This window comes from Condylostylus longicornis, unplaced genomic scaffold, assembly GCF_029603195.1.
Source record: "Condylostylus longicornis isolate FDR11 unplaced genomic scaffold, ASM2960319v2 ptg000031l, whole genome shotgun sequence".
In the NCBI taxonomy this organism is placed as follows: Eukaryota; Metazoa; Arthropoda; class Insecta; order Diptera; family Dolichopodidae; genus Condylostylus; species Condylostylus longicornis.
In genome coordinates, this window is record NW_026578000.1 from 9,133,096 (window position 1) to 9,147,282 (window position 14,187).

At 25.0% G+C, this 14,187-nt stretch overlaps 1 protein-coding gene across 3 annotated transcripts in view; it reads left to right on the forward strand.

The window, feature by feature from the left end:
• LOC129608544 (rap1 GTPase-activating protein 1) overlaps positions 1-14,187 on the forward strand; it is a 175,144-nt gene that overhangs the window by 55,184 nt on the left and 105,773 nt on the right. The window contains exon 1 of one of the 3 annotated variants that reach the window (XM_055520117.1): positions 5,765-5,979. The exons of the other annotated variants lie outside the window; for them this stretch is intronic. Within the exon in view, the coding sequence (XP_055376092.1) occupies positions 5,840-5,979 (140 nt within the window). The 5' untranslated portion in view covers positions 5,765-5,839. Of the gene's footprint in view, positions 1-5,764; positions 5,980-14,187 lie in introns of those variants that run through there. 3 annotated transcript variants of the gene reach the window in all.

The following is a 14,187-nucleotide window of genomic DNA, read 5'->3' on the forward strand; positions in this document are numbered from 1 at the left end:
TGAAAGCTGATGTGCAAAAACTGAGAAGATTAATTATGTATAAATTGGCAACTAATCATTTTATAGACCAATAGTTCTCACATTTTGAATATACTTTTCCAGTTTCTTCATTAAATTTGAAGTAATACGAACTCATTCCGATTTTAACTATGATTTATAAAGTGGCTCAAAGGATCGACATAAATTTTTCTACCAAAAACTTTGAAATATATTAATATAAAAAATAATTGTATTAAAAATCAGCCACACATTGAAAAAATAATTTTCAGCGTTTTAGTAGAAGTTGCAATATTGTTAAAAATAAATTATAAGTAAAATTTTATTATAGAATGTTTAAAATTTTAGATACGTTTCAGGTACAGCAATTACCACACAACGTAGTCAAGATATGATATTTTTACAATGCTGAGCAATTCCACCGAAACGATAGAAAAAAAACATTTTTTGCTTGATAAATTTCAATTTACGAGCGAATTCTATTAAAAAAAGGGGATTTACTTGTTAACATCATAAATGTTAAAAACAAATTAAAAAAAATTAAATTAAAATCTATAATACAAATAAAAAGGGATTGAATATTGATTAAGTATTGTGATTTAGATAAACTTTAGCATTTTTTCGACAATTATATTAAATTGGAATTTTACTTTGACTGAACTTTTATATGCGAAAATAAATTTGCTTCGACTATGCTGATTTAGTAAAAGTTTCCTTTTAAAAACCACATTACCCGATAATTCATTTATTCGATTTATCCGTTTTTTCTGAGTTGCGGCAAAGTTTTCTAAATGTACATGTTTGTGCACCAGAATTAACACTCTGAAATTTTCAATTCCAAAAAAATCACTTCTTAAATTTTTTATTTATTACTATTAAAGAAATTCTTTTAAGTATGTATTGTGGCTGATCCTTCTTTTGTTTCATCCCTTTCACACATTATAACAGTTATATAATAACCTCTTTTGTTTGTTTCTTATTGTTGAGCAAATATTTATTACAACTTTTTTTAAAAGGATTCCATAAAAGAGTTATAAAAGAGTTTAGAAAAAAAAAATAAGAGGTAAGGAGAGGAGAAACAATAAGAAAAATATTTGCAATTCCAAAACAACAGTTATTTAATATCAATAAAGGTATAAGAAAAGAAAAAAATAATAGAGAAATTTTCAGTTTCTATGTGACTTCTTTTATTATACGATAATAGAAAACAAAAAAAGGCATTCATGTACGTTTAAAAATTGTACCCGTTCTTTCTGACTTCATTAATCATAACAATGAGGAAAAAAAATTTAAGTTTTATAAGTATGTATATTAATGTGCTAGAAAACCAGCACTATATTAGTTTAAAATGCTTTCTAGTTAAATTTTTACACACAAGATCAAAGTATAGTAATCATTTTTAATGCACTTAAATGCTTCACATAAAAACGAAACAGAATTCTGAAGAAAATATTATAAAAATATTTTATTAATTTTTAGCCTTTGCCTTACACTGATGTAGTATAGTATAACAATGTAGCCGGAGCAAATTTGACAGTACAATTTTTGGATCTCCTGCAACAAAATCTAAAGGCTGTGGAAGTGTGATGCAGATGCGTGAGATTAAATATAAATCCCAGCAGAATCACCTTGATTGCCTTCACCAGTTTCCTGATCGACGCATTTCCTTTGTGTTTTCTTATCGACGCCTTTACGGAAAGGGCGATATTTTTGAAACTGGTTCGAGTGTATGGTACATACATGCGCATCTGTGTATGATAGGTCCAAAACAGACTCGGGGGTTGGCTCGTGCTTTTACGAAAACCACGGGCTTTGACCTGTATTGCTTACTGCTTCTTGCTGAAATACATGCAGTAGAGATCAATCTGAAATTAAATTAGAAAAGAAATATAAAAGTTGCACAATCTATCTGCTCTCAGATAGCGGGGATACAAAATAGATACAAAACGAGACGGACAAATACCTGCCTACAGTATTAACAAGTGTAACAAAATTGAGATTTAAATACTCAATAATTGTTTCAAAGCAGAAATAAGAAATCAAATAAGTTATCTTTTCTTATTGCTACTTGGTTGAAGAAAATTTCTAATACATATTTGTTCCTTACATTTATACTATTTATTACTCATTCTATTATCCTTTTTTTTTCTATTATTCTATATATATTTTTATAATATCAAAGTGTGAATCCATTTTGCTACTTGCTTATTTTGCTTTCACTTTGATGAATTTATGGGAAAATTGTTGACTTGAAGTTCATTCTTTAAATATTTTTAAAGGGGTTATTATAACATCATCTATTCCTTTTCTTCTTAATCTTTACTATAATTTTTTCTTTCTGTATATACGGTTAGATTCTTGTTTGTTAAAAGGTCATAGGGTATAATAGAGTAAATGACATATTTCCTGGGACATAATTGTGTAATAAGAATTTTTTCATGATTATTAATGCTGCGTTTTCAGCGAGAATATGTACTAAGAAATGAAGAAATAGAAAATTATTCAATATTGAATTTTTTAAAGTTCTATAGAAAAAAGCCGTCCAGAAAAACTATTTTCCATGGCAATGTTGCCAATATTCAAAAACAATATTTTTATTTTTCTGGGGTTAAGGTAAATTTTACGAACCGTAATGTACGCAATAAGGAAAAAATTCGTTAGAAGGTTTTATATATGTATGTATGTAATAATATATGTTTTATACATGCATTCAATAACATGTTTGCTTTAATATTATCTGACTCTGCAACCATATTAGTGGAAACAAATAACAAAAATTGTTACATTATTTACACTTAGTACTTGTGCCAGTTCAAAATTTTTAAATATTATGCTTGAGTTAAAAATAGAAATAAATTTTTTCCATACCTCTTCCTTCCTTGAAATATTATTACTTTTGTCTTTTTGTCAAAATTTGGCTGCTTCATTTCTCATTTTTTCTATTTTCATAATGCATAAGTTTTCCAAATTGAAAAATGTGTCCACAGCTATTTACAATTGCTTCTCCTTTTTTTGGAATACTCATCTTCAAAGAATTACCCATGCACATATGAAATCCTTCAGGTCAGAATATGTGATACACATACAGTTTTCAAATATTTTCGATTCCCTTAAAACTTTATTTCAACCGAAAGGTCACGGATTCTGATTTCAGTCAGGCCACTAAAACAAATAATTTTAATATTATATATGTAGGTTAAAATACATTACTAAAAATAAAGAATTAATATAAAACTACCATATTTCCATAATATTCTATATACCAGCAAATACCAGCAAAAATAAAAAATAATTACCAATAATCTTAAACATTTAATATAAAGAAAAAACTACAACAGGCTAGTCATCTGCCTAATAAAAATTCAAATGTATACGAGTGGGTGAAAATTCAATGATGTTTATCATGCATCAGCCCTATACTTCTCCGAAGGGCGAAAAGAAAAAAAAAAGTAACATATGTATGTACATATAGCACTACAAACTTTATGCATGCATTTAAAACCCAAGCTTGATTTTGATACATTCCCATCTCAAACCTGCTGATCGAATTCATACCTACTAATCGAAATACTTTAAAGTTTTAATTCCGGCTTTTAATTTGCAGCAATTTTATCATTACTGGACGAGTACCTAGTTGTAATCTTCAACCTTATTTCCGTAAATTAAGTGAATTTTAATAACTGAACTTTAATTTTCGATACCAAATAATTTAGAAAGTGATCAATATGAAAACTGGCAAATAATCTACATCGAAAGCTCATCCACATTATAACCCACGTATTTGCATTGTTATTTTAGTAGTCTAATGATATTATGCCGTAGTAAATGCAAATAAATCAAACACTTCAAAATTTAATGTAATAGAAATACTATCCCACAATTTACAATTCTTTACAATGTTAAACAAAAATTATATAAAATTTCTCTTTGAATCACTTATTATTGTACTTAACATTTTAAAATCCACGATTAATAACATATGTATGTATTTCGGTAGGTAGTTGTTAAATTTATGGAGAATAAATTGCTGTTCTCTTTTTTTATCGGTGCAATTTGAAAACAGCTTTACCGATTTACCTACACATCCATTATCCATTCTCTTAACAAATATAGTTTTAATCATACCAATACCGCCATTATGCCAAACATAATTTAATGTCGTATCAAACATGTATGAATAGAATTGCTCCGGTTGTTATGGCTGAATCAAAATTAAAATGTTTGAAAATCGCCCCTTTTTTATTTCATTTTATTATTTTATTCAGCTTTTTCATTCACATTTGAATGATAATGATGTTTTAAAATGTTTGTTAGTGTTAGATCTGATACATATATTCCTGGAAATGTTTATGGCTTACAAAACAAGTTAGTTTCAAGCAAAATTATATAGATAGAATTTTATGAATTAAACAAAATCTAGTAGAAGACATAAATTAAATCTAGTTGCGCTTGTGTGATAGAAACATTTACAGAAAATATCAATTTACTTCAGTTATAAAAATATCGTCCGTGTTAATGGGTTGATGTTGTTTATAGTTGGTTGGATGAATTGCTGTTTTTAAACAAATTTTTCTAGGTATTTATTTTAATCGAAATACGATTGAAAATTGAAAGGATATAAAAAATCCTTATAAAAGGATTTTTTGTTTAACTGAATATTATTTAAAAATTATTTTGTTTTTAATCAATGCAGAGAAATTTTATTAAAATTGAATTGGATTCAAATTTTTTTTCTTTTTTTGATTATCTAAAATATCCTGCAGCATTGCGTATTTCATCAAATAATTAAAATAATAACTAGTGTATTTATAATCGGTATTTTTTTTTTTTTAATTTACAATATTTAATTTTTATGGTTTTTTGAATATAAAAATATTGAAAAGATTTTTGAATTTTATTTAAAAAAACAAGTGAATCAATAAATCAATTGTTGTAAGAAACTAAAAAAATTAAAATTTTTTGGTAAAAAACTTTTTTAAATTGAAGTGCTTCTTTATAATATATGATTTTTTTCACATTTGTACAAACATTTACTTGTAATAAAACTCAATAAAGTTAATAAAATAATAAAAGTTACGTAATTAATATTGAAATAAATTCAAAATTAAACCAAAATAAATATTGAATACATAAATTATATACATAAAGGGTAATGAAATCCACAATAATGGAAGTTTTAAATCTAAAATAATGCATTTCCTGGTCACCTATCTATTAAATAAAAATAAATTATCATGAAAATCCAACAAATTTCAAACAAAGGATTTTTTCTATAAAAATATAAAATTTATCATAATTTTTTTATTGAATTGTGGCCAATAGCAAAAATAATTATTTAATTGAAATATTTAAAATATAAAATATTTACATTTCATTTGCTTATAGTTAGTATTTACATTTTTAAAAATATTAAAAAAAAACAAAGTATTTCAAAAATTAAAAACCAAATTAAGGAAAGAAAAATCAACTTTTTTACCTAAACAATTACATACAAAATTGTCTAATGGAATACGTAAAAAACCTGTTTTAAAAAATAAAAGTTTTTATTTTACCTGTTTTAGATATTTTCCTTAATTTTTTAGTAGTATAAAAAAAGTGTATTTATGTACGGTTCCTAAAGGATATTTTCGTTGTTAAATATTATATTTTACAGTGATTCTTATATAATTTTTCATATAAAACAAATGTGAATATACGAAACAGAAAAAAAAGTGCAAACAGAAAAGAAAAATAAAAAAAATTCAAATACAGTATAAATAATACAAAGAAATTTTAAATATACTTATGCAAGGAAATATATATCGGAAAACATATTTATATAAATGAAAGATTTTAAAATATAATGGGTATTGAAACAACAAAACGAAATAAACCGATTATTGTTATTGGAAGGACAACATTAAGCAGAATGAAGTACTTAAGTCAAGGACCAAAAGAATCATATACGCTTGTAGCACGTAAACGATATATGAAAAAACTGTTGTATGTACTTAAAAATTTATCTTTTTTTTATTACTTTTTTCCATTTAATAATAACTTGATTTTTTTTATATTTTTATGTATTATAAATATATTTTTATTCTACTTCTTCATTACTTTAACAATTTAACCTTTACATACTGAAATTGATTATTGATTTCCATCCTAGTTTCAAGTATGATATTTCATCAGCTCTAACAAGTTCTTTAGAATATTTCTACCTACAAAAATTAAAAACTACAAAAATATAATGGCCGCCTTAATTTTCCTAGTTTTTGCGAAAGCAAGCAAAATTCGGCCTTTTATAATAATCCTTTTGTTTTATATACATGCAAACTTTTCTATTTTTTGTGGTTTTGGTTCATTCACCATAGCGTTGTCATAAAAGAGTTTTTGCTTAAATTTTGCAATTACATGTGTATAAGAAAACCCTATTCCAAAATATCTACATACTAAATATTTTAGACTTTTCGTAAAAGTCAATTTTTGCTCCTATTACAAAGAACATTAATTGTTATTAAATTTAAATATATTTAATTACACATTAAGCTGAAGAGGGTTAACACATTTTTTGAAATATAATCCAAAGAAAATATGAGTTGAATTTTATTTTAAAATATACATACATATATAATATGTATGCCTTATTGTATTTATTTATGAGTTTAAAAAAAAAAAAGAGCAAAAATAGAAAAGATTTTCATTAAATGATCACTAAGAACCTCAACAAAAAAAAGGGCAAACAAAACAAAAAAAAAAAAGGAAATCAAAAAACTAAATTTCAATTTTAAGATAAAAATCTTTGATTCCTATTTTGTTTGTTTCCAGATTTTTATTTTTTCTTTTTTTCGTCCTTTATATTTTTATTATTTTTTTGTTGTTCACAAAAATAAAATTTTTTTTTACCTGTTGTACTAGTCTCAAGAACTTGTCTTTGAACCGAGAAGAAATTTTTTGTTAACAGAATCATGTGTTTTCTTCTTTTCACCTTTTACGAATATTATGGGTAATGAATTAACATTTTAATAAATTAAGTTTTAAACTTATGGATTTTCTGTTTTAAAATAATCTTATATCCCTACTTAACTTTGCAAATGACATAATTCAGACGAGTAATTTAACTTAAGACTAAACGATATAATGTGGTATTATTGGTAAATTTTTAAGCACACCTTTAAGTTTAAAATATTTCTTGCTTAAATGTGTTCAAACTCATTTTATTGTTGTTAAAGTTATGACTTTTTCTTTTACTTCTATAGGTTTAAATATAATGACATAGTTGCTACAATAGTGTATGCACTGCGTTTATTTAGAAAAATGTAATCTCTTAGAAGGTATCATATTCATTCTATATGAAGTATGCAGGTACAAAATGATTTTATATAATATGCCATATTCATATGTGCATATCCAAGTATATCCATGAAGTTCGCAATCAATTAAGCTGTTCTTTTTCAGTTTTTATTGATTTATTTCTTCCAACATAGATTAGGAAAATAATTGGAATTTCTACACACAAAATTTTGTTTAAAAAATATTATAAAACTTGAAAGATGAAATAAAAAAATGTTTACTGTTAAATAATTTTTCAATTAAAATCTCATAACCATTTACGAATATGATGGACGAGACCAATTTAAATAAATTGCAGAATACTATAAAATGAAAACCTGAATAAGGAAGAAATATAATCACAAAAGGTTATTTAAAGTATCAAGAAAAGCGTTTTCCAGATTCGCAATAAGTATAAATTTTTATGAACTGGATAGATAACACGTTGAGCACATGATAACAAAAAACTGTCAAAAGTTTAAAATTTGTTTTAACTTTTCAGATGTTAGTATCGTTTTCTTACACGAGTTTTGAATTAAAAAAAAAAGTTTCTATAAGTTTCATTTTCAAGAGAAAAGTAATTTTTCAAAACAAAATTCGTTGCCTAGCGAATAATGTAGCATTCAACCAAAATCTGAAAGTCTGATGTATAATGACATAATTTCGAACAGTTCGTATTCCTTACGTATACTGTAATAACTACATTTTTAACTAATAAACGATAAGTTTAAATTTTTTTATATATTTTAAAAACTCTTGAATCTAAGATATTCTTGCCTCTTTTTCTCGGATTTTATTACTTCGGCGCTTTGTTTTTTTTATTAAAATAAAAAATATGGTAATCATTTTATTTATAATTTAAATGTGAAAAAAAAGTAGTTAGAAAAGTAAACCACCCTACGCACAATTTGTTGTTGTTCATTTAAGTTTTTTATTATTTGTTCATTAGATTTTAAATTAGCCGCCACCATATTTAACAACCTTCATGGTATTTAGTATCTTTAATTTCTGTTATTAAGGTGTAGGTGCTTATTAAAACTCAATGTATTCATTCAGTCATTTCAGTTGATTCATTTTCAATTATTTTTGTTATTATTATAAGAGAATAACTTTTATTTTAAGTGAGTTACTAAATTTGGTTAAGTTTACATTATTATGCAAAATATTTAAAGTTAGATTAGTATTATACATATGTAAATTTTTAAGCAGACTTTTAATAATGAAATTTATTAAGTTATTTCTTTTGCCGGTTTAAACAGAAAAAAAAGCAAATAATAAAAAGTATTCGTGGTATTATGTTCATATATTTTAATAAAAGTATGGTTACTGAATAAAAAAAATTTAAATCTAGATTAAATAGAATATTTATGAGAGTAAATTAGATCATATAAGTGAAAAATTGCTGGATTTTACATTTGTTGTATCGATTGTGATTGAATTTTTTCAATTTTAACTTTAGGTTTGTAATACAAAATAATGATTTTACTCAAATTTACAGGGAACAGTATTTTTGCTTGCGCATACCCATATTTGAAAAACAGTAAAACGTGTGCACCGTCTTACAGCTCTAAAAATATTGTTAGTATTTGACCTTGTTTCGTACAGCATCTCTTAAATTAAAGTACGCACTAAAGTAAGAGTTTTCGCACTAAAGTAAAAGTATTAAGTTACATGGAATTCAGTTGAATTAAAAACTTGTTTCCAATATACTTAACTACAATTAAGTATTAAATGTTTCAAAATCATTAAAATAAATATTTTTCTGGGAATGAATTATTATGTACACAAATATTTAATTTAAGGAAATAAATTTTTATTTTTAACCAACAAATTTTTGTATCTAAAGAATATTGCATTTTGCTTTTAACTAATTTGCACCCAAAAATCGAAAAAAGTTGTTGCTTACATTTATTTTATTTGTTTACGGATTTTATCAAAAGCTATGAGGTTTAGGTGTAGATAACGTAAAAAAATCTTTAGAATCTAAAATATTTAAAAAAATTATTGCACCTATATTTGTTGTAATCTAATTAATATTTTTACGGTTATGAAACTTGTTTAATTGTATAAAATTATAAAATAAGGAAAAAAACAGAAAATGGGAAAATGTTGATCGTCTATGTTCGTTCACCAACTTAAAAATTGTCATAAATTGTGTTTTACTTTTAAAATTATTTCTGTTTTACAATTTGTTACTCTCATACAATTTTATTCATTATGAATCGAATATAACTTAGTAAACGTTAATTATATACAATTTCCTTTAGCAGCAGTTATATTCTTACTTTACGTCATACGAGTATTCAACCAAACTCTCTTACATAGTTTTTTAACCATAGTTCTTATTTACTTATGCATTTGTAATGCGTTCGAAATTTTTCTTGAAATCGCTACTACACGAGATGCATTAATATGTTTATAGCTTGTCTAAATTGCTGGAAATAAAAAAATAACAAATAAACTGGAAGCCAATTGGCGTACTTGCTTGCTATAGCTTTCCATTTAGTCAAATACTAATCACATATAGCTATTTATATGGCTATGTATATAAAAAAAATACACGGTAAAATAAAGTATTGCTTAATATGAAATTATGCGGAAAGATCTACATATACATGACATGAATATCATAAAAATATAATGTAATAATTTTTATGATAAAGCACAGTGAAGTAAAAGAGAAAAATAGCAAAACAATTACACTTTTATATTGAAACATAAAATAAAAAGAAAATGAAAACGTCAAGAACATGGTAAATTTCAGACAATTTCCAGGAATTTTTAGGATATCCTGAGTAACTGTTATTAACTACGGTTTAAGGTAAATATATAAAGATTATTTTTTTCTATAATTTGAAGGAAAAAAGTTTGAGTTTGTCCGTCTGTGTTTTCCACTTTCATCAAAAAAAAAAAAATTGTTCAATATCTAAATTTAACACGGTTCGGTTAAATTTGCGATGAAAGTCAAAACTTTCATGGTAAGAAAGTATTACGAAGAAAATTAAAATTCTCGAATTTTGTTATTCATCGTACACTTTTTTACATCATCTTTAAACCTCCTCTACGGTTGCTGTTGAACATAAACAGAAGCAACCTGTTGATAATTGAGGCACTTGTATTTTTGCAGATTTAACCCTTTTCCATTAAGGTGTTCTCCTTATAACTCATATCATATCTGAAAAATCTGTTTTGTTTGTTAAATCATTTTTGCTTGTTTTATTTGTATACCGCTTTTCAAATCGCGTGCAAAATTTTGCCAGGTAAATATGTTTTTTTTTTCTTGTGTTTTTATTAACTGGTTTTCATGTTTTTATCGTTCCTTTAGATTAGACAACACCTAGTCACTTGGTATGTTAAATACCACAGTTTCCTTCTTTAAGTATTAACATTCGTGCACAATATGTAAATATTTACATACAAATTAAAAGAGAAAGAATGTGATAAACAAAAATATTGAGAAGGAAGAGAGATGGAAAGGGAAAAATAAAATATTTTCCATTATTTAATATAAAAACACGTGACTAAACGTTAAAGTAAGTACCATTACCTCTCATTCGTTTATTGAATTATTTTAAAGGAATAATATCAAATTGAATGAATACTTTTATAATTTTTTTACTCTATAGCTAAAAGACTTTTAAAAAAATTATGTAGATTTGTCGCTTGGTACTCTTAACAGCGAACTTTCAACGAACAACAATCTCGATTTCAATTGATAAACTAGATTTTCGCCTATCATTTTAGTAATTATAACATTCTAGTTTTTCATTCTATTCATATTTCAACAATAAACACTACACTTGATAAGCTAAGATCGATTTCATGCATATGTATGTGAATTTTTAAAATTTCTGAAAAAATCAAAAAAAATATTCAATATGAAAATTACTTTTCAATTGCAATGCTCAAGGAAAGAGTTTTTACTACTGTGAAGAGACTGGTAAAAATTCTTACTGCTTTGCACATAAGTATACATTATGTTTGTAAAATTTACATTTAATTTGCATATAAGAAATTTAAAGCATAGACATATATTTAAGGATTTCCGTATTAATTAAAAATATGTTTGATAAAAAAATCCAACTACACAAATTGATCGAAATTAATAACATTTTAATTGGTTTGTTAAAATGTATCATTATCAAAAAACTATTTTTTTATGCAATTAACTGTTTACAAACACATAATTTGCAGTAAGGATATCCTCTTTGAAAATACAATAAAGTTTATTTCAGTTTCCGTGATGTGTAAACACTTTAATACAAGGTTTAAAAAATTTAACTATAAATTTACAAACAAATTCTTTAAAAAATTAAGTGTGATACAAACAAGAAAATCGCACTCGAATAAGTTTTTATATGAAACTGCTTGTATAAAACTAGAGTTTAAAACTGTATAAGTCAGAGGTTAGAAAATTTCTAAAATTAAAAATTAAGCGATAAAGCAAAGAGGTGGTATACAATTTTTCTATATTTAATACCCAAACTAACAAATCCAATATATTTTTTTTAAATTTTTGCAACATCATATAAAATTATTTAATTCTTTATAAGTTTAAAACTCATTTTAAGAACAAAATTAACATTTTTAAATAAATCGTTTATAAATTTCTATAAACAAAGATCAGACGCCCAATTAGTTGTTCGATTTCAATAATTTATTGCAATTTGATTCATTTATTTTTTAAACTGATACAATCATTTCTTTATAAAGTGCGAAAAATCTTATTAAATTGCAATTTAAGTGGGTTTTTTAATATTTTAAAATGACACGATTTTATAATAACTTTTATTTTTAGCTCTTACAAAATTGATCACGTTTTTATTATTTTACTTTTCGATGCTCTTAAAAAATACAAAACGAATTTATTCTACAATTCATAAAAAATATTGCATGATGGACCGAAATTGTAATTTAATTTATATTTAAAATGAATTTTTAATTCTCAACTTATTATATATACAATATATTTAACGTAGAAATCGTGACCTTATTTAACAAAGATTTACTTACAGGTCTAGATTTTTTTTTCTGGAAAACGATTTGCACACGTATATATTTATTAGTTTTTAAATATCAAGTTTTTATTGAGTCGTTCCCATGCTAGAATTCTATCTATTTAACTTGGCGATCAATAAGGACCTATTTTTTCCTGATTTCTTAGAATTAATTTGATCATTTTGATTGGTTAATCAAGTTGTAACTTGAGTTGATTGAAAGAATTGAGCAAAGAAGTTGATCAAAGAATTGAAAAAGAAATTCTCTTTTCTCTTTCTTTGCAGCTTGTGGATCGCGTGTTGCAAGTGATCCTACTATAGATGTATAACTCTCACCAATTCATTTCTTGCAATGAATATCGACCTTGAATATACACTCGACTTTCTTATTCAACTGGTTTCTCTCTAACGAGCCTAGCCAATGTATATTAGTCTTGTATATACGTTCGAATCCCTTGATGTTCGAACATCTTGACAACCCAGGTATTTTTTATTATTCAAACATGTATTTCATAACTTCTACCAGGTTAAACAAATTTTCAAACTAAAAGCAAAAGAATCCAAAAAAATCAATTTGGGTGTTTATGTGACTGGCAGTGCATGCAAATAGCTATGCCCCTTTTTATGAAAGATTGTTTTCTGTTTAATAAGTAAAAAATGAGATATTTTTAAATAACATACGGAAATTAAAAATATAAATCACTATTATTAACAAGACCCTTTGAGAAATTAAGGTTTTTTTTATAGATATTTAAAATGGGAGTGGCGCATCACGCTGGTTTTCTAATGTTTCTAGAACATGACTTTAGTTGACCTTTCTTTGCAATATTCTGTTCATATAAATTATGTATACAATCAATAATAAGTTGTACAATAACTTCATAAACATCTTCACAATTCTCTAAATTCACGTTTATTATTTAAAATGTTGTACGCTGAAGACCTCAAGGTCAAGTTAACACTAGTTCTTTCTTTTTCTTTTTTTTTTACATCCCAGAACAGGAAAAAAATAAAAGGAATTTTACTTAGTTGCCCATAACCAACACACCAATAAATTGCATTCGGAAAGATGAAGAAGCGATTACTTTTTTCTTTTATTATCTTTCCATTTTTCTTTCCCGATATGAAAGTGATAAGCGTAAAGAGAACATATGTCATATATAGATAAGAAGTGTGATTATTTTTTGATTTTGTAAATATAAATAGTCTCTACATGTCTGGAATGTTCAGTTTCATGTGAAATAAGATTTCAAGTATAACTGCGAGAGTTCGATATTTCTGTGTACATACAATATAAAATTAATATTTTTCATTTATCAAAATGGTGGCAAGTGAATGAAACAAGGATTTCTTAACAATAGTACTTATAGTTAAAAAAAATAAAAATTTTCAATCAGATCGGGAGATTTACGCAATTTAAATGTTTTTTATTTAAAGATGATTTTATTAAATTGAAATATCTTGAAGTTATTTCTTTTGATACCGAATTACATGAAAAACTTTGCCTCAAGTTATGTTCATTGAATTAAAGAATAAAGGTGCTGAAAGCTAAAAAATCTAATAAATTCTTCAGATATAGATGGGTTCTTAACAATATTTAAGCAAAATAAAAGTACATATATATATGTGGCATTTTACATACATACATAAATCTATGAATGCAAAAGGAAAATTTTATAGAAATTACCATGTTTAAACAATAACAAAAAGAGAGAGAAATGTTGATACATTAGAGTTGCCGCCACTGTTTTCGCAATATGGTCCAAAGTATCCTTTTTCTTTTTTTAACACATCAAGTATATATCCAGTTTTATGGTACCGACAACTATCTGAAATAAATAATGAAAAATATTCTTTAAGATTTTATTCGTGAGAAAATTTA